The sequence below is a fragment of the Diachasma alloeum genome, unplaced genomic scaffold, assembly GCF_001412515.2.
Source record: "Diachasma alloeum isolate Michigan unplaced genomic scaffold, Dall2.0 Dall_scaffold_00179, whole genome shotgun sequence".
NCBI classification, from domain to species: domain Eukaryota; kingdom Metazoa; phylum Arthropoda; class Insecta; order Hymenoptera; family Braconidae; genus Diachasma; species Diachasma alloeum.
Window position 1 is genome coordinate 4,250,061 of NW_021680345.1, and position 21,231 is coordinate 4,271,291.

The 21,231-nt window shown below is 36.5% G+C and overlaps 1 protein-coding gene across 3 annotated transcripts; it reads right to left on the reverse strand.

The window, feature by feature from the left end:
- Nucleotides 1–13: 13 nt before the first annotated feature.
- LOC107042028 (organic cation transporter protein) lies at nucleotides 14–19,599 on the reverse strand. 3 transcript variants are annotated; one of them, XM_015262896.2, is made up of 10 exons: nucleotides 19,028–19,599; nucleotides 13,514–14,372; nucleotides 12,353–12,691; nucleotides 5,571–5,829; nucleotides 5,409–5,500; nucleotides 4,531–4,734; nucleotides 4,181–4,430; nucleotides 3,374–3,505; nucleotides 1,357–1,711; nucleotides 14–487 (listed from the first exon to the last, which is right to left on the reverse strand). In XM_015262896.2, exons 2-10 carry the CDS (start codon nucleotides 13,637–13,639, stop codon nucleotides 205–207), a joined length of 2,040 nt encoding a protein of 679 aa, XP_015118382.1. In that variant the 5' UTR covers nucleotides 13,640–14,372; nucleotides 19,028–19,599; the 3' UTR covers nucleotides 14–204. The 3 variants fall into 3 exon arrangements, with proteins under 3 accessions (XP_015118382.1, XP_015118394.1, XP_015118386.1); XM_015262908.2 differs by having other exon boundaries at nucleotides 13,514–14,415; XM_015262900.2 differs by lacking the exon at nucleotides 19,028–19,599 and having other exon boundaries at nucleotides 13,514–14,501.
- Between the last annotated feature and the right edge of the window lie 1,632 nt (nucleotides 19,600–21,231).

Below are 21,231 nucleotides of genomic sequence, written 5' to 3' on the forward strand. Positions count from 1 at the left end.
TAGAACAATAAAGAACTTTATGACACAAGCCAGACTTTAGAAAGGAAGTACATTATAATGAATGGAAAAAAATAAATACAATGCGTTCCTATACTGACAGTATAATACAAAGTCATTATGGTTTTTTTTCTTCATCAATTAGACAAAAGTTCGTCGATTTATCCGTGTCTCATGTTTTCTGTTGAGTTTTTTGAAGGGTGAGGGTCATTTTCTTCCGCGCAGATCAACAAAAACTTCAGCACTGTGAATTCTCTTTTGTCCCTCCCCCTTTCCCGCGATTTCGTCAGTGTCTTTTGTGACACTTAAGTTTTCTGTCACTTCTTCGCTTGCAGGGGGCAACAGTCGTCCCAGTTGATCGATATTTTCTTGTGTCGTTGACTCGGCCAATGTAGTCTTGACACTGGACCCTGTGCGACTACCGGGGCGTCCGTTAACGAGGTATCTCAGGGGAAGTGACTCTCGTCTGCGGGTTTTTGTTTTTGTACGTCTGAAAATTTTCGGAGATTAGTTAAATTTTTTTTATATTTTTCTATTATTTTTTCAATTATTTTATCTTAAGAATTCGATAGAAAATTCTATTAGATTTCTAGTAGTTTTTGGCGGTTCTAGACAAGAACTTTGCTGCTCTACTGCCCTTTTCTTCATAGGAAATGTCCAATAGATACTATTTAATAGAAAAAATCAATAGAATTCCATCTTTCGATAGAATTGTGTAGATAACATTTTTTATTGAAACATTTTGTATCGGAATTCCTCAACATTAATTTTTTGAATTCTTTGCAATCTATTCTTCTTCTCCTTTCGTGAAATAAAAATTAAATAAAAAACTTAGTAAATTTGAGGCGAGGAATTTCTTTAGATTTCCCAATAGAATAAATCAAATAGAAAGATGAAATTTTATTGATTTTTCTATGTATATGTTTTATTAAACATTTCCATTGAAAAATGCGCAGATAAAATTCCAATAGAATTAAATAGTTGATAAAAACGTAAAAAGATTTTTATTTTTCATAGAAATTCTTGGGAATAATTTTTTTCCTGCAATTGTTTTTTTTCCTGCAAAGAAGAATAAACTATATAGAAAAATCAATCTATTGATTATTCTCAATACAAAAATTTATTAATAAATGCACAGAAAAAATCTATTATTTTCAATAAAAAATCGGTGAAAAAAACAATTCGATTTTCTAATGGAATTTCAATAGAACTGTTATAATTGCAATAGAAATAATATTTCAAAATTTAAATACCCGATTGAAGGCAATAAAGAATGAATGACTAACAGCATACACGGACTACAAAGGGGAATAGCAAGCAGACGTGAAAACCGTAAAAATAAGAATAAAGAATAATTACTCTGGAAGAGTTGGACAAGACCAGAGCTTGAAATCAGCTCCAAACATCTCTCCCTCCTCGATAGTCTGTGGCAGATGTATATTGAGTGTCTCTGGTAAAAAAATTGACGTTAGTGCACCTGCAACACTGAGTGTGCCCATCACAATCAATGGTAATACTCTGGAGTAAACCGCTAGGTTAACGATGTATGGGAATGTCAGTAGGCCGATTCCGGCGATGAACGAGGCTATTCCCATTGCCTGGGACCTCAACACCGTTGGCAATAACTCACCAACGAATACGTAAAATACAGCGAACGATGCGGCTATACCGAATTTACCGATCATTGCGAGGGAAACAGTTACCCAAACTGCATCTGAAACATTTTACCCCAGAATTTTGCTCAATACGTTTTTCATCACGTGTGAGGTGATTTACGCACGAAACGCGTGCCGCACATTCTGGTGAAAAAAACGTTTGATGTTCGTGGAAATAGTATTTTTCATCGCTTGTGCGTAAAGTGAAATTTTACGCACGCTTCGCTTTCCACACATTGTGATGAAATAGCTATTTTTGTGATATCTGCCTCAAAAATGCCCTTTTCGAAACGGTTTAGTGGGCGTGAAGCGGTTGTTTTCCACACAGCGTGAGTGAAGTTCACGGGCGTGCGTAAAGTCAACGAACTTCACACAGAAAAAATTTAATATCAGTAGCAAAGTGGTAAAACGGTTTAAGTCGATTTTGACTATTGACCAGTTTTCAGTGAATATCTCAGAATCTAAGAAAGATAGATAAATTTTTGCCAAAACCTTTTTTGTAGCACTCAATTTGCTCTAAGAAAAAGCTTATTATAAAAATTTCGTTACCTTCTTTGGATTCGGAGATATTCTTCAAAACCTCAACTAAGAGATCAGTCGACTTAAACCGCTTTATCTCTTCGAGGGCCATACTCGCCGCACTCAAAATTTACTATTGAACATAGCAAAAATTGCGAGTCAGTATAGTGAAAAGTGGTAGAATAAAAGTAAAATTCAATTTGGCACGAGTAAAAATTCAGTTAAGATAAATAAAATTTTGAAGTTGTTTCGGTATGGCCCTCAATTACTATGTTGATATTGTAATTTTTTATTTTGTACTCTCTCCGTGTACGCACGCTCTAGAATTTTACACACTCGTGGACAAAAACAACGGAATTACCCCACTAGCGTTCCGCATAGTGAACTGGGCAGATACCACAAAAATAGGATGTTACTCGTGCGAGTGAACAAGTGAAACTTTACGCACTAGTAACACAATACAGTGGTTACTCCCTAACATTTCAGTCGGAGAAGTTGACTCCCTCCACCATCGACAACGTAAATGTGTTTGGGTAAATCTGTATGTCCTCCTGCGCGACGGGACTGCGCAGTAAAATTACTCTCGGCGTGTGAGAGTGAAACCGGCAGATTCTTTCTCTCTTCTCTATTCTAGAGAAGAGAGGTAGATTCTTGGCAGATTCTTCTCTATCTCTTTCCTAGCTCCGCCTCCAGCGGAAGAGTAAGGGCTTCCCGAGCATTTAATTCCTTGAATTCTGGCCCCAGAGGCTGAAATGCTAGGGAGTAACCACTGTATACCATTTCGTCACGAGGCTGAAATAGCTATTTTCGTCACAAGGCCGAAATAGTACATTTCAGGACGAGTGCCATGGTTACTCGCCTGGAGTTGGCGTCCGAGCCGAAGGCGAGGACTGACCAACCACGCAAATTAAAAAATCCCATGGCACTAGTCGTGAACGATATTTTTCCGTAGTGATTTTCACTTTTACGAGTTTGGGGAAGGGCCAATACCAATCCCCGGACGAGGAAAAGTGCGTCAGTACGGAAAAAAAAACTTCTGATGAGTGTGAGGGTTGTAGACCGAGACGAAGCCAAGGAATGCAATCACACGAGTCATAAATGTTGTTTTCGGCCGAGTGACGAACATAATTTTTCTTCACAATGTTCGTAAACGGCGTTGGACGGCCACGAAGTAATTGATTTTGAAAGATTTTGATAGTCACCTTCAGGTACAAACATACAAGAAACACAAGCAACACCACCCAGCAGCATTGTCAAACAAAGTACCCATCTTCTTCCCAGTCTGTCCATGGCGTACCATGTTATAACATAGGACGGTATCTCCACAATGCCTCCTGCAACACACCCACATTATCAGAACGTTTATTCGATCAACGTTTTATATGCAGAGTGACGCGATTATTATTAGGTGTATGCAAATCGTTTGATAGAATTTAAAGTGAAATTGCTGGTGATTCTGTGACCTTCAGAGTTACGCGATACCATTACATCGTGGATAAAAAAATTTTATAGAGAAACAGCACTTTCGCTGAGCAATTCTATTGCAATTCTTTTGAAATTTATGGAACTTTGATATTTTGTGGAAAAAATTCACTGGATTTTTATTCCTCTATATGAATTAATCTCTTCAACTAAACTAAAACAATACAACAATTCAATTTTACAACTGAACTAAAACAATAGCATAATGCTAGAATAATGAAATTGATAGAATTTTTAACAGAACTGGAATATAATTCATAAGCTACAATAGACTAAATTTTTCACAGATGACGTACCAATTAAATTGAGCTGTTCAGGGAAAACAACAGAGGGAGAATAAATAATTGATGCATCTGCACAGCTAAAATACTGGTACATAAACGTTCACAGCCTTTCAAATATTTGGAATGAAATGCTATCGTCTGAGATTGATTGAAACAACTTTAGCGATTGAAAATGTTAACGATGTGTAACGACATGTTCTATCAACACGAGCCATAAAAATAGTCAGTATGTCATTCAATTACCTATGAAGAAGGCAAGGTAATCGGATACACCGAGGTTCGTTGTGTTGTACGATAATCCATTGTACACAACAGCATTTGCCACCCAGTCGAATGCAAGGATGATGAACTTCTTTCGTATATTCGGATTTGTTATTATGTCCATGGGAGTTGCTGAGGGCGGAGGGGGTCTGTCCTCCGTTTCTCCAGGTGCCAGGATATTTCCAGAATTTCTGCCGTTACAGGAGACTCCTTGTCTCTTCAGAATCTCCATCTTCGGGTTTAGAAAATCGAAGAACGTGAATCAAATCGTTTTTTTGCAATTGTTTTGCATCGTTTTAGCAAAGATGACAGTGAGAATGATATAAGTATACCTCCATTTTCCTCAGAAAATTCGTCGGCACAGTTTTGCCATTGACCCTAGCCATATGCTGTACAATAACTTCAGCCTCGTCTATCCTATTTTTACTCAACAACCACCTGGGGCTCTCGGGGATGATCCACCAGTAGCTGAACAGCAGTACAAATGGTACGGATGTGGCTAACGAAAGGGTGTACCAATGCCTCAGCAGGTACCCCTGAAAGTAACAGCGGATCATTTAAAGTAGTTTAAATATAACTCAAATTCGAGCTCAAATTGGGATGATTAAAATGTGAAATAAATTCTAAACGAAAGTTAATCTAAACAGAAACATTCTGGTCAAATTTATTGATAATAATTAATTTAGAAGTGGCAAAATAACACAGGGTTTTGCAAGAAGATGAACATTTCAGGTTTAGGGCGAAGAGAATATGAGAAAAATAATAAAAATGTTATGCCCTTATACAAATAATCGTCGGTGTCAATTTTTAGTTTAAAAAATTAATCGAAGTATGAATTTAATGAATTGATCTTTCATATTCTTTAAATTCAGAATTCACATAAAAAATGATCAATAATGCATCTTTTTTTGGTCAAAGTTTTCCTCTCAATTATTTTTGTACTTAAAATCACGAATATACGCAGTAATTTTAAGTCTGTTAATTTGTATTCATAGGTGCAGTAGTCAGTGTAAACACGCTAATCATTAGAATGGGAAATTCACGTGAAAACAGTATAAAAAACGCAATAGTCGTCAACAAAGGCCCCTCGAAACATATAAATTGCGTAATTAACTGTTTGCGATGATACCTGCTGATTACTAATGACCAAATAACATAATTTTGTTGCGTAGAAAATAAACGAGACGAATGGAAAATTATTGGTACTTACTAGGAGTGCGAGCAGACACATGGCGGTGGCAAAGAACATGCTTATTCCCATTCCAGCGAATGTTCTGTACCTAGGACCCATTAATTCAAGTGCTAAAAATTGAAATATTGTTAGAAAATGTCCGTAAAATTGAGGAAAATGTCGGGGGAAGTGTTTATTCACCTAGTATGAATGGAATTTGATAAATGGCGGGGAAGAATAGGCCATTGATGGTCCTTAGGGCTGTGTACACGGTATAATTTGGACTGAAGCTCGTTGCTATTGCGAATATCACCTCCAAGAAGAGAATTGAGAAGAATGCCGTTCGTCGTCCCCACTTGTCGGCAATCCATCCGAAAATTATGTTACCGAATAGACTTCCTACGTAGAAAAATGTTGTCGATGTGGATGGCAACCAACTGTTGTCGCATACGAGGTCTAGCTACGTGGATGGAAAAATTCCATTAAGATATTTAATAATCATCAATAGAATTAACACAGAGATAAATTCTATAGACGATTTTCGGGAAAATATTATGAATTCGTCCAATAGAAAAATATTTAATGAGAAGCAATACAATTTTAGTTATTTTTTTATAACTGTTCTTCACGTGATCTAATGTAATTGATATAAATTCATGCAGAGATTTTTGAGAACGATAGTTCAGTATTAATTTTTAGGAAAGCGTAATTCAATTGGGATTAGGGGGGAAACAATCCAGAAATTCAAAATTTCACTGAAAATTCAGTGGAATTCCAAATTTATTTGACGAGAATTCCTGAATTTAGTTGAATTACCAATGGAAATATGAATATTTAGTATTCAATTACGCTGAGTTTTCAGTTGATTGAAGATCCAAGAATATGTTTACGTGAATTCTCGTGATTTCTACTAATTATCATGGGATAAGGGAAATGAAATTTACCGTTTTCATTGAGTTTCCATTGATTTTTTTATTCAAATTATGAAAAATTATGGAAATTTACAGTTTTCATTGATTTTTTCATCATTGAAAATTGTGAGCTTTCAGAAATGAAATTTTCTGAAATTTCAGTGGACGTCCCATAAACAAATCGATCTCAAACAGAATTAAATTTTGCAACATAAAAAAATGGTTTTGCCGCTGTCACTTAAATTTCTATAAATTTCTAACAATGAAATGCCAAATTCTCCATCATCATCGCTCGGAATTTCGCTCTGATTGACTCATGTGCGTTGAACAGGAACCGAGTTTTATTAGTGGACACGAAGCCACTCTATGAAGCCACGCACAAACGGCAATTCCAATACCTTTTCAATCATCCTCATCTCCAACAAAGACAGATAATCGAAACCGTCGAGCCAAGAATCCTAAAATACTTCATGAACCGATCCCAAATCGCATCATCTCCATCGAATCCCCCAAACCTTCAATTCCATCGCGCATAAACAGACATAAAGAATAAATCCGCGGCCAGATAGTTTATTGCTACTACCGCTTTGTGTGATGCGTGTCAATGTGTCCGGGAATATTGCTCGTATCAGTGTTGGTTGGCTCCCACAGCGGCGAGGTGTCCATCACCCTCCGTTGACAGGAGGAGCGTGTCCCCCGCGTTGCCTCGTGGCTCTCTTGTGCGTGAACACCAGAATCCAACATAGACCCCCTCGACTTTGCCCAAACCCTCTTCCCTCTCCTCAACCCATCATTACCCGTCCTTCTAGCTGTATAACTTTAAGCTCGACGACTCTTTCGCAATGGTTGCACCCAGGCAAATGACGCGTTTGAATAAAATAAACATGTGGGAGAAAATTTCACAGAAAAACGTTGCGAATTCCACAGATAATTCCATTGGATTTCTGCTGAACTGCTATTGAAAATTGTATTAGTGTTCGGCTGATTCTATTGAGGAATTTCGCAATTCTACGGCGCGTTTATTTTATGGAAAATGACCAATAGTTACTATTTTACAGAGAAAATGAGGGGATTTCCATCTTTCTATAGAGACATTTTCTATAGGACTTTCTCGACATGAATTTTATAAGTTTTTTCCACTCTATTTTTATCCTCTTTCCATTTCCAAAATTAAACAAAAAATATTGGAAAATTTGAGCCGAGGAATTTTCATAGGAAATACTTCACTAGAATAAATTGCCTAAAAGAATCGAATTCTATTCATTGTGCGTTCCACCCCCTAGCGAATGCACAGTTTGAAATCCTGGAAATTATTATCATCTAGTTAAGGTCACGTATGAAAAAAAATCGAAAAGAACAAATTAACAAATCGCCTCTCGACTACGTTTCGCATCTCTTATTTATTTATTTTTCATGATTTGCATTATGGAAATTATCTGCAAGTGGCACTTACGGGCGCGGAATTTGCAACTAAATGAATTCTTTGGGTTTATTGTTTTTTATGTTTTTACGATGGGTGAGGAGACGAGATGGAAGTTACAAAAATGCATTAGGGGCTGATGATGAATAATGATGAGTATTTGATGGGATTTAGCATTAATTTTTTTTTGTTGTTGCACTTTCCAAAATTGAAAATAATGAGATACAAAAGTTGATTGAAATAAATCTGCATTATAATTTATTTCGTATTTCATTTCCATTTGTTACGATTTTCCAGGAATTTTTACCAAAAAAGGCAATCATTATAGTAAGAATTAAAATATTTCAGGTGAAAATTCCACAAAAAGCTTCAATACGGAATTCAACAGGAACTATTGATAGAAAAAATCAGTAGAATTTCATCTTTCTATACAACTTTTTCTATTGCGATATTTTCTGTCGGAATTCCTCAACATGAATTTTCCAAGTTTTTCTGCTCTATTTTTCTTCTCCTTTCATTAACAAAATCAAACAAAAAAACTTGAAAAAAATTTGAACCGAGAAATTTCTCGAAACTATCACAATAAAATAAGTAGTACAGAAAAATCAGATTCCGCCGATTCTTTTCTACAGAATATTTTCCCTTAAACATTTCTACTGACAAACAACGCCTCAATAACCTGCGGAATTTGTAACTAGAATCGACCGAAAACTACTAAAAAGCTCAATAGAAGTCCAATAGAATTTTCTAGCGAATTCCAATGGAATTCGTTAGGTATTTCTGTGAAATGTTCTCGTACGTGACTTCACGATTGGTAATTTTTAATAGAACTTATTCTCCATACGAAGCTCCTCCCACCCGTGAGGAATATTGAAGGCAGGATGAATGAAAATGAGCCAAAATATAGAGCTCCGTCAAAGGGAAAGAAGCCAAATGCCTTTTGGCATTGGGCCGCCGAGTCATTCCCCTGGGACAATAGAGACAGAGGGTAAACGAGAATGCCGAAGACGTCTCCATAATCCATGAAAGGATAATGTACAACAGTGGAACGTACATTTGCCTTCTCTGCGAATGTGTGTCTTTGGCGTAATGCCCATTGAGAAAGAAACTGAAATCCTCGGAGATACAGGGGAAGTTTAACAGTTCAGACAGTTGCGAACAGTTCACTCGTGTGTGGTATTACGCTAATACGGCGACTTAATGCCTACCATGACCAACAATGCCCACCAAATGGAGGGGCAAGGGGGGGGAGGGGTTAGGTGTTGTAACAGTGAAACAAGAAGTGCCAAAATACAAGCGGGATGTGCACAAGTGTCGGAGGTTGGAGCGTTGAGGCGAAACATAACGTGCAGAACTCCATCCGATAAGTAGATAATGCCTCTACACTAATCTCTTCTCTGACGCACTGGGTGTAACTACTTGCAGTGAACACTCTTGAACGGATTATATCTTCATTTCGACGTAAATTTCATATTACGGGTTATCTATTCACTCTATTTTTGAGAATGCACGGAGAGAAATTTTTTAGAAAAATTGTAGTACTAGCACGGGAAAAGAGGCGCAAGGTGACGGCCAAGAAAAAATTCCATTGCCAGCACTAGAAATTTTATTGGGAAAAACGTGAATTTTTCTCCGTATTTCTGTGAAAATTTCACAAAAATCCCCAGAAATTTGATCAGAAATACCAAAAAATTTTACCGTAACAGCACTAGAATTTTTCACAACCGGTGGATTATGATTTTTTCCAGTACTCGTACTAGAATTTTTCTAAAAAATTTCTCTCCGTGTGTTCGAGGATTTTGTGCATTTTTTTTGTTGGGGAAATTGAGGAAGTTGATTTTTTGGAAAGATTAATGCAAAAATTTATGATGAATCAGTTTTCAATCGTGATTAAATCTACGATGATTCTTAAATGAGGATGGACTCTAAAAGTATTTTCGAAAAAAATTATTTTGAATTTTTGGGAGGTATTTCAGTTGATAAATTAGAGGAGAAAGGAAAAGTGTTGAAGTATTTGTAGTTGAACATCGGAATTTCTATTTAAGCTCCGCTTGACTCTCGGTAACAGAACATTTTACAACCACTTTATTCTTCGAACTTCGAAGATATAAATTTTATTTTTCATTTGAACCTTTATCGAACATTTTGAAACTAAAAAAAAAGCAAACTCATAAAATCATTAAAAAATTTCAATTGTTCGAATATTAAAACATCTTTTTAGTTATAACTAAAAAAACAATTTTCCATTCTTTCCATTCTCAACCACAGAATGTGAAAATTTTTTTTTCCAAAATGTCTTTGGAAAACTCGAAAAGTACTTGAATTCCCTTAAGCCAAAAATTGGAGATAAAAAGAGTGTCTTGGAAAATCAGAAATATGCTCTATTATCGAACACTTTACAACGATTTTATTCTTCCCACTCCGAAGATCTAATTTGATTCTCCACTTCGAACCTTCACCAACCATTTCAAAAATTAAAACAAATCAAAAGCCCAAAATACCCGAAAATCCGCTAAAAAAATCAATTTTCCAGAATTCCCCAACAATCAGCCCCAAAAAATCCTTCTAAAAGCCAGATAAATCCCAAGAAACGGAAGTAAAGTGTTACCGGAAGGTCTAAATCTGTTCCCGGTATACGTAACGTAAATACTCGGTACAATCGAGCCAGTGTAACCCCGAGTATCCTATATAGGTATATGTAACAAGGTGCGTGTACACACATGCATTGCTCGAGTGTTTGATGTGACATATCACATGACCGGATGTGGGGGTAGGTAAATTGGTCGGCAATTGCTGACGCCACTAGAGGCCTCCTGCAGAAAAAACACATAATCCATATCGACTAGTCCACTCTCTCTCAGATGCACCTTTCGTGGCCACTCCCCCTCCCCCTCCCCCCCCTCTCCCCCTAGTCCGAAGATTTCAAGGTGATTGTACTTGAATCGAGGAGAAAAAAAAAAATCCCCACCAATTTTTCATCGCTGTTCGGCCCAGTAATTCAATGAAATGGGTTAAACTCCATTTATCAATTTCCATGGATAACTTGATGATGCGTTAACGCCTCCCCTAATCTCGCGAAAAATCGCTCCTCGTGATGGGCAAAACCTGAGAAGCGTCAGTCCTTTTGATGAAAAAAAAAAATAATTCTCATCGCGTGCAGACTCCTCAACTCATCCATCAACTCCACCAATTCCCCTTGATTTCTCAACATTCATTAATAAATTTTCCACGAATGTATCCAGCAAAATGACAGCCACTTGTCACTAACTCAAGACAAAACGTGTGAAAGGCCAAGGCGAAAAACCACACTGTTGGAATTATTTTAATCACGTGGAGTAAAACTTGTACGAGCGTGTGTACAACGAGTTTAACTCCAGTGAGTGTAATGCAATCTAAATGATTAAGCATCGTTAGACCGAGCTGGTTAATGTTCCTATGCGCATTATGCAAATTTTCGGGTTGTTTTCTTCTTCAACGCCAGTCATACGCCCGCGTGCCTCCAAATATCTCATCTCATTAGTTTTTTTCCGGAGTTGGTCATTCAAGAAACACAAGTGAAATGGATTACAGACGGATTAGGGAAGACGGAGAAACCCGGATATGTCATGGAATTAAGTTGGAGAAGAGTACTTCCGCTCGAGTGTGACTTGAAAAATGGGGGTTAATGGGCTTTGTAATTGACCCGAGAATGGTTAGAATTGTGATCAACCCAATGTTTTTATCCTAATGTTCCACAGCCACAGGCACGGAGAATTTTAATAATTTCATTCGGTTATCCAGATGTTTTTAGGGAATATTTTTAATTCATTAAATTTGAGGACATTTTGATTGTTTGGAAAAGTCAGTCTATTTAGGTATTTGTTATAGAAATTCCTAGGCATAAATTTTCCATTTTTTAAAAGCCTTTATTTATTTTTCTATTCTTTCAGTGAAAAATTGAAGGCCAAAAAAATGAATTTCATAGGTAAATATTTTCTATTGCGCATTTTTGTTCAGAGCGATACGCAGAGAGCTGCGGAATATTTCAATAGAAATTCAACCCTAAAAACTCTATTGGTTTTATTCAAAAATTTTTTAGAAAACATTTTCAATTCACAAAATTTACTACATTTTGATTTTTCTACAATTTATTGTATTGAGATATTTTCTATAGAAATTTCTAGGCAGAAATTTTTCTTTTTTTTTATTCTTGTGGTTAGAAATTGAAGGATAAACTTATAAAATTTGGGCTGACGAATTTATACAGACAAACACGGATTTCGTTTGTAAGTATTTTCTATTGAGGATGTTTATTCAGAGAGATACAGATGCAGCTAAACCATTGAAATAAAAAAATAATACCCAAAAAATCATATTGCAAAACCCAAAGAGAAAAACAGAAACATAAAAATTAGAATAATAAAGTTGCATAATTTTCGAATTTTAATTTGAAATTCTAGATAAATTCTCCAAAAAAGCGCGTCTTTCTTCAAATTTCTTCATAATTCAATCCTTCGAAACAACATTTATCTCTGCGATGAAAACAATTTTTTTTCATCTCTCAGCGTGAATTATTAAATAGAAATTGGACTTGTGTCACAATATTTTCCTCTTCAACCCCGATCTTCATCCCGAAAAAACCCCAAATAGTGGCAAAATTAGAGGGAGTTTACCTCGGTAACGAGTGTGCTCTCGTAGTCCCTCTTATCGTAAATCCACCCATGAAGACACTTGGTTTTCGGCCAGTCTGTGTCGCTCACTGGTGGTGATGGTAGACTCGTTGTTAATGAACCCGTGGCATTAACCTCCGTATTCACATGCCTCAGCCAGTCCTCGAGGATGGCTGTGTAGTTGACATCGTACATGTAGCACCTAGAGAACTGACGTCTACCGTCAGACTTGTATTCGTAAGGTAGAGAGAGTTCTTTTCTCGCTTGGAGACTCAGAAGATTCGTTACGTTCTCTAGCTCTGGTATTCTGCACCAGTGCTCGGGTGACGCGCTGACGAATACCTAGGAGATAATGAGATGAATTAATCTCATTAATTCTATGGAATTATTCAATTATAGCAATTTCCTTGGAAATTACTGCTGATTTGTTAATTTTAAACTTTTTTAATCATCGATAACTCAAGATCGATAGAGTTAAGTGAATAAAAATTGTACTTTAAGGATATCCAAGTGTTTTGGTTAACCTTTTCCAGCGAAAGCTTTGACCCTAAGTTTCCGGATATTTTATAATGATTTTATTAACCAAACCTTGCAAGTCTGAATTTGAATCTCGATATTGAAAAAAAACGAATTTTTACGTTTGGAGAAAAATTACTGAAATCATTAAATAATTGCAATTTTTGAAAATTTCGAATGTTTTTTATAAATAATTTATAAACAATCAATTTCCATCATAAAAAAAATTTGTTCGAAATTGTAAAAATTCATTCATAATCAGAATTTTACCAGAAATCTATTTCGCGTCTAAAAAAATTGGGTTTCCGAAAGTTTTAACAGTTTAAATTATTTATCTACAAACAACGAATGCTAAAAAAAAATAATAATTCTGTGTAAAATGTAATTTGAATGACGTTGAACATTCATGAATTTTTAAAATAATTTTCTCACGCGATTCAATTGACTAAACTGTAAAAGCTGCTTGGATATCCTCAGTAATTTCACATGTATCTCACTTTCTTTAAGGGTAACTCCCAGCTAATTTTTCTTCTCATCCCCCCATAACATTAATTTGTGAATGTTTGATATTTCCGAATGATTTTAACCCTTAAAAATCCTGTTTTGTTACTGAGCAATGCCTCGAATAGTTCGAAACTGATTTTCTACCTGCGAGAAGGCGAGAAAAGCTGCCGGCAGAGTGGCTGGTATGCACAGCAGATAATACATAATATTCTGATATCTTCCCTTCTCCCCCACATGTACCAGCACCTCATCAAAGTCTATGGAGCTCATTGTTCCAGTGGGAGAGTGCAAGATTCTCCCGGTTTGAAACCAACGTCAATGACGTACTGTTCGCCTGATTTGTTCACCAGGTCAGACGGCATGTCCGTCCATTCATTATCACCCCTTATTCACGACACACTGATTTATCTCCAATAATACCTCCAATACTATTGACCTCCCACCAATCACTTATTTATTTAATCCAACAATCTGCACCAACGATTAGTTCATCATAAATTGTCTCAACACTTTCAGAAACAGCATTATTGAATTAATCAACGATTAATTAATTACGGACAATAACATCACTGTACGAGTGATTTAAATAACACAGATGACAGAGTGTTTCGTTCACTGACACTTGGGAATATCCGGCAGTTTCACACGTTTTAATTAATTTTAAAAAAATGTTTGTTTAGGTAATTACGTACAATTCACCCTGTTTCCTTGTCCCAGTGGATCAGAAATACTTCACTATTCATTCGCGTTAATAATGTCACGTGAATTATCAAGTTTGTTAACTCGGGGATTTTCATAATCACATGTTTACGCGTCTCTCGGTCTGCCCCTCGCTGATGACGGAGATGTCAGCCGTTGTTACCTGGTGTTGCCAGGTAACATGTTGCCCTCATCACTCTCATGCCCTTCACCATCATCGTGAGAAGTGTAAGCTCATGAACCTGAGGCAGGATCAATTCCTGCTGATGGCCCAGTGCATCCGACAGTGCTCGCCAGGATGCCGCTGGAATATGGGACAAATTTCTGTTATCTCTTTCTGTCTAGCCCTGTAACACGGAAGCAGAACCGCGGGACGATCTCAACTGAGGTTCGATGCGGTGTCGAGTTTATGAACAAGCCAGCACCGCCATAAGCATCACATACGCACGCGGACGACTTATCGATGGTGACGTTGAAACATAGTCGTTACTGTCGCTGACGTGCTTCAAGTTTTCTCAACGCATACCGTCAATATCCCAGTTAATGCCAGTATCCAAGTTCCTGCCAGCCTGGGGGATTTTTTAATTAATGGAATTGGAAATTTACCGGGGGAAGAGGACGCGGAAATTTAACGAACAAGTCTAGTAATCGTGGAGCGGAATCCATTTCTAGGTGCGAGATGAATAGTGAATTCTCCGGTGCTTCCAGATCGTTTACTAAATTGGGGCATTTGTGATGAAACTGTAAAATTTACCATTTATTCCATCAAAAAGTAGCCCATGAACGTGAATTTTTCAGAAACTGACACACGGCGCAGATTTTATATTTTTCAAATATCAATTTATTTGTCACATTCAGTTGGGGGAGTGTCAATTGCAAATGGTAAAAGGAGTATTAGCTATTTACTTGGTGCGTTGTTTGACGAATTATAAAAAAAATTAAATTATCTCATGATTTTTCGATGTTGTAACTTATGGTCTCAGCGATCCTCAGCGATTTTAATATTAATTAATGAATGACATAAAGAAATCTCTCAAAGTCTAAATTGTCCCCAGGCCATAAGTTACAATATCAGAAAATCATGAAATACATGAACGGTCAAAAAAATCTTGCTGGAAAATTAAATTATTTGACCCTCATTACAAATACGGAAAGCATCCAGTGACATTAAATGGAATACTGACGGTCTCGTGTGCAGTGGGGGCAGTTTTTTAGAGGTGCACGCACGAAAAAAATTGTTAGGAAAACCTAGCAGATTCTGGGGAAAATTCTAATAGATTTCTATTGTATTTTCATGAAATTTTAAATTAAACTTTTATTAAAACTTTATTAAATTCGATAAAATTCAATTAATTCTTGGCCGATTCAATTGTAGACATGCGCAGAGGACTGCGCCTTTCTTTATAGAAAATGTTCAAGAGGCACTATTTTATATAAAACGTAATAAAATAAGCAGAAAAAATTCATTCATTCATTTCTCGGCATTTTTTCATGGACTGATGAACGTCATTTTTCACAAGTTTAAGAAATTTTCAATTGAGAATGGAAAATAGTTCAAATCCCAGCTGATGAATGGATTTTCAGTGACACTAGGAAATTCAACTCGTTGAATTTAACTTCGTTGCTGACTGGGAATAATTACTTTCAGAAATCGCTTTATTAATCGCTATTATTTATTCCGAGAGATTAGAAATAAATTTTATGATCAAGTGAAAAAGGGACGCTTCGTTGCAGGCTTCGCGCGCAAAGAATCGCCTTTTCCTCCCCAGTATCGTAAAATACTGAATACCGTACCATAAATGTGAAAAAAATGTACTTCCTGTCGATTGTGATTACCTCACAGTCGTCAACACCTTTTTTTCATTTGTATCGTAACATACTACTCCATGTGTAATATTTGATAACCCATTATCAACTTCATGAATTATTTTCGTTCACGTGTTAGGAAAAACGTGGTAAAAAAATTCCAACGGAGTTGATAAATTTGGGTTTCCTCAAGGTTCACACGAGAGAATGCTTTTCCGGTCGGTCGACTGAATACCGAAGGCTCTTCTGGTGTGACGATCAAAGAAGCTGTAATCTCCCGTGTGTGACGCGCTCACTCTCCTACACGCCGTTACTCAACCCTCGTCTTCCCCCACATAACAGTCAGTAGTAGTGTACCACGTTAAATTGAACGTCACAACATTGAGAATGATTTCACGGAACGTGGAAGAATCCCGGCCCGATATCACCCAGAATTTAAATAGCTCGGTTATTATCAGTGCGTAAGACGCCTAAACGATTAGAAAAATGCGGGACAATGAGAAAGACATGCTCTGATTTCTCGTGCATAACATACTCGGGATTTACGTCAACGGGGCGGTCCCCGTATCACGGTAGACGATTCTGCGACACATGTCCCAGACTGCGACTGCAAAGGAAAGAGTGAGGTAAAACCGACCGATTTTAGTCTTCCATAACTCGACAACCGTAGAGTCGAATTTCCCGACTTTTTTTTCTCATTTTCAAGGTATTTTTTCAAGCTTCAAAATGAGTCGTCACTCGTCCCAATCGCATCGTTTGGTCAGGAGATATCGAGGATTGAAGACAGTTTGCTTCAGCAAGATTAAAACATTTAAAAAATCGAAGTTGATTTCCCAATGATCTGGTCCTCGTCTGATTAATTACTAATTAACCATCATGAGTGGAGTCATTCAGCTGACAAGCGCCGAGACTACTTAGAACCCTTGAAAGCGCGCGACTGTCGATTTCCCGATAAGACGAAACTGATTAAAAAAATTCCACGATTCATCACGGAAAATGTATCGATCTTATTCGCTCGGATGTCCACAATGCTTCTTCTCATTCTCGGTTGGATCGGTCTGCGCTACTTGTTCTCCCCCACATCTACGTCATTGCGCCCACCCATTCTATCATTATGTGTATAATAAACTCGACAACGTGTGGATTTTATATATCGTGTGACTAGCGTGTGAACAGTTGCGAAACTGGAAAAATAAAGAAAAAATGATGTGCACACGAGAGATGATACGTTGGAATAGTAACGTCGAGCGACAAATGCAGACCCATGACCCGTGTCATCCAATAATTCAAACGTCTTGTCTCTTTTATTTATCTTTGTCATTCAAGGGAAACTGATGGGACGGGAAAGGGGTCACCACGTGTCGATGTGCTAAGAATAAAGATATGAATTGTTTGGAAGGGGTTCCAGAATTGAGGAAACCCTTCCACACAATTCGATAAAGGGAGATTTGAAGAATATCCCTTAATTGAAATGCGTACTTTGGTAATTTTTTTGTTGAAATTCCCCGAAAATTTCTCACATTCGATTTTTCTAGTGTTTCTATTCAATTTTTGCGATGAGAGAAGACAAAAATGCAGTGAAAAAAATTGAAGAATTTATGGGAAAGAATTTTCACTGAAATAGAATCAGCGGAAAAATGAATCAAATTGGGAAGAAATTCAATAAAATTCGTAGCAGAAGAATAAAATGAGAAAATTCAGTCCGATAATTGAAATAGTGCAACTTTTTTCATGAATAATTTATAAACAATTAATTTTCCCCCCTAAAAATAATTTGCAGATAAAAACACAAATTGTGCGAAGGGATTTGTTCTCAAAGTATTTTAGTCACTTTTCTGTGGCAATTCCTCGAAAATTCTCGCTTTCAATTTTTCTAGTATTTTTATTCAATTTTTGTGATGAGAAAACATGAAAATGCAGTGAACAGAATTGACTAATTTATGATAAAAAATTTTCACTGAAAATGACTCAATAAAATCGGCGGAAAACCAAAAGAATTCATCCATTCATTTCTGAAATAACCGAGAAATTGTAATTTTTTAAGATTCCTTTTCCACAAATCATTAGTAAACAATCAATTCTCCACTCTAAAATAATTTCTTCAAATCATAAAAGAATAGTTCGTAACTCTACCAGAACACGATTTTAGATCGTAAAAAAAGATTTCCGGAAGTTTAAGCAATTCGTATTAATCATTCATAAAAAAGAATGCCGCAAAAAAATTATCGTTTTTCAGCATTCCTTCACGTTATCCAATAGACAAATTTGATTACTGAAAAACTCCAAATCTATTAATAGATATCTCCGCCGCGTTCATCCGCTATTGAATAATCTTCCCAATGTTTTCGTTGCTGAAGATTGCCATCGTCTCGAGTGTGTTTATCTACGTCAAAATACCATCAACATTACATGTGATACGTGTAACACTAAACCCCGATGCCGTCAGTACGTCGTACGCTACCATTTCGGTTTAACTTTACAATTCGTTGTGTGACGTCACAGCGCAAACAATGTAATGACAGGTGTATTATGGATAAATGAACGCGGATGATTAGCGTACACCACCCCAAGCGCATGAGTCTTCATTTCCTACCGTACGATGTTTATTTACCAACTCGAGGCACCAATTTACGTGAATGAGTCCGTCCCCTGTCTATCTCTTAAAAACTTGAGATCCCGCCGTTTTCAGATGGATTCGATTAATCAATTTTTGAAAGTAAAAGAGAATAATATAAAAAATGAGCAATAGCGTTTGAATTCACTCACGATTCAGTCATTTTGAATTCAAATTCGTTGTTTTAATTATTAAAAATGAAAAAGTATAACATGCAATGAATTTCACCAAAATGATGAATAAATTTTTTAATTCTTGAGATCTCTCGTGTCTCTTCACCTCTCGATTAATCACTCAAAAACTCGAGGTCCCGTAATTTTCAAACGGATTCGATGAATCAATTGTCAAAAGTAAAAGAGAATAACATAAGAATAACAGCAATAGAACAATTGATATCCTTTTATCCCTCGAAACCGACGTTGAATTAATTTGAAGGCATCAATTGCCTTCAAATAAACTCCAGATTCCGCAGTTTTCACTTGAATTCATTGTCTCAATGCTTAAAAATAATGATGATAAAGTAAAAAAATGAATTTTACCAGAGCGACGAATAAATTTTCAACTCTTGAGATCCCGTATCTCTCCACCCCTCGATTAATCACCTTTTCAACAACAACACAAGAATATATTTACTCTCCTCCCTTGGAAATCATTCCACAAGGGATTAACTGCATTCCAATTGAGCGTGCGCGCTCACGAGCGGTAAACGCGCGGGTACGTAGAGCGGCACTCGGAAGTTCGGTAGTAGCCACGGACACTCTTGAACGAATCAATCGAATCACTGCACCGTCCGACATCCGGTCCCCCTCGGGTGTACGTGTACCGACGTTGAATAAAACTTCAAAATATTATATTATCCCCCTCGAGCGAAGGCGAGAAACAATTTTCCATAATAATTCTTTGAAATAATCATCAGAACTAAACTAAAACCTCAGCCCAAATGACAATCGATTAAATCCAATTATTTTATCTCACAACTATTTTTCTATTAAGATTAATTAAGTGCTTCAATTATTTGATGTTGAATGTCGTTAAAACAGATGTTTAATTATTCTAAAATCTACAATCATCGGTAAACTATGAACTCTAGACGTAGCATGTAGTTTCCATCGCGAACTCAAACTGAAACAACGTGCAGAGGGGCCCGGTCATCTCCTATCCCATCCTCCTATCTATCATTTTGAGGCCTCCCTACCTCCTCCATATACACAATATTTCACATCTTCTTCTTTGTTTTTTGTCATTTTTTCTCTCACTCACTGGTAAAGTCACCAGTGGCTTCAAACTCCACCTCCCATTACCCAAACACCAATACACGTATACAAAAACATATCCACTTCCAACACAATTTCCATCTCCTCGCGTTAGCCCTCTCCTCTCCCGCTCCCCCCGGCCTCTCTCCTCGTCCCTGCTGTGCCCTCACGAGGTAACTCTCATCCACTCAGTCACTCGACTATTAATATAAAAGGGGTTCCTCCAACACTCGGTAACCCGTAATTTGTTCGCGGTTCAAGTTTGCCGATTAATTTTCATGAATCAAATTGTTATTTATTATTTTTTATTCGTCGTTGGGCCCAAGCACGAAGACATTTCGTTGAAAATACGAACGAATTCTAGGAAAAATTATATTGGAGTTCTGGTGAACTTCGATTGAACATTCTATTAGTTTTAGGCCCATCATATTGACGAATTTTGAGTTTTACTGCACGTTTTTTTGTAGGAATAGTTTTTCTATTGGAAATATTTTCCATGAAAATTTGTCGACGTAAATTTTCCAAGCCTTTTTCAGTCTATTTTTGTTCTGTTTTCATTGGAAAAATTGAACAGAAAAACTTGGGAAAATTGAGCCGAAGAATTTCGCTGGAAAATATCTTAATAGAATAAAGTGTATAGAAAAATGGAATTCTATTGACTTTTTTCTGTAGCATATTGTTTCATGAACATTTTTATTGAAAAAAAAAACGCGCACGAAAATTTAATAAAAATAGAATACAATTTAAGTAAATGATTTCGAATGCGAATTCTAGAAAAAAATTTATTGGGTTTCGATTGAACTTTTATTGAAAATTCTATTAGTTTTTGGTAGTTTAGTGAAGAATTCTGCATTTTCTAGAAAATGGACAGCAAAAAGTATTTTATAAAAAAAAATACTTCTCGAGATTCTAAACTTTCTATTGGTATTCTGTTTTCAGTAGGATTTGTTCTGCAAGAATTGTCTGAGTTTTCTGCAGTTTATTTTTCCTTTCTCCATATTTAAAAAATCGAACAAAAAAACTTGGGAAATTTGAGGCGAAGAATTTCTGCAGAAAATATCTCAATAGAATCAGTTGTGTAAATTAAAAAATCGAGCTCTATAGAAGTTCTTATCATACTTGTCAAACAACATTGAGATTAGCTCTTTGTTTGACAGTTTCCTTCGTTCTTTTATAGGAGCGGTTTTTATTAAGCGATAACGTTGTTTCATTAGTTGTGAAAATATTTTGAAGCAAGATTCAAGAATTTTTATGGATTTCTGAACTGTTCGGGTGGAAATTCTCAGTAGACAACAGTTGTCGGCGAACCGCCTCTCTTTAAATTCGATACAGTGATGTATCTTCGCCGGGAGAACCCTCACCCACCTGCGATTTCGACAAATCTTGGAGCGTGACAGTGAAACATATCCTAACGAACTGTCCAAAGGATGCGAACTAGAAAAAGTACTCGATGAGGAAAAAAATGTTGAAAAAATATTGAAACTACTCAA

Bases quoted from the DNA above. Each gene is read 5' to 3' on its own strand.
- LOC107042028 (XM_015262896.2), bottom strand. From the start codon at position 13,639: ATGAGCTCCATAGACTTTGATGAGGTGCTGGTACATGTGGGGGAGAAG. The intron at 4,431-4,530 runs GTATACTTATAT...CTAAACCCGAAG, and splicing joins ATTTTCTGAGGAAAATGGAG to ATGGAGATTCTGAAGAGACA. The intron at 3,506-4,180 runs GTAATTGAATGA...GGTGTGTTGCAG, and splicing joins TTACCTTGCCTTCTTCATAG to GAGGCATTGTGGAGATACCG.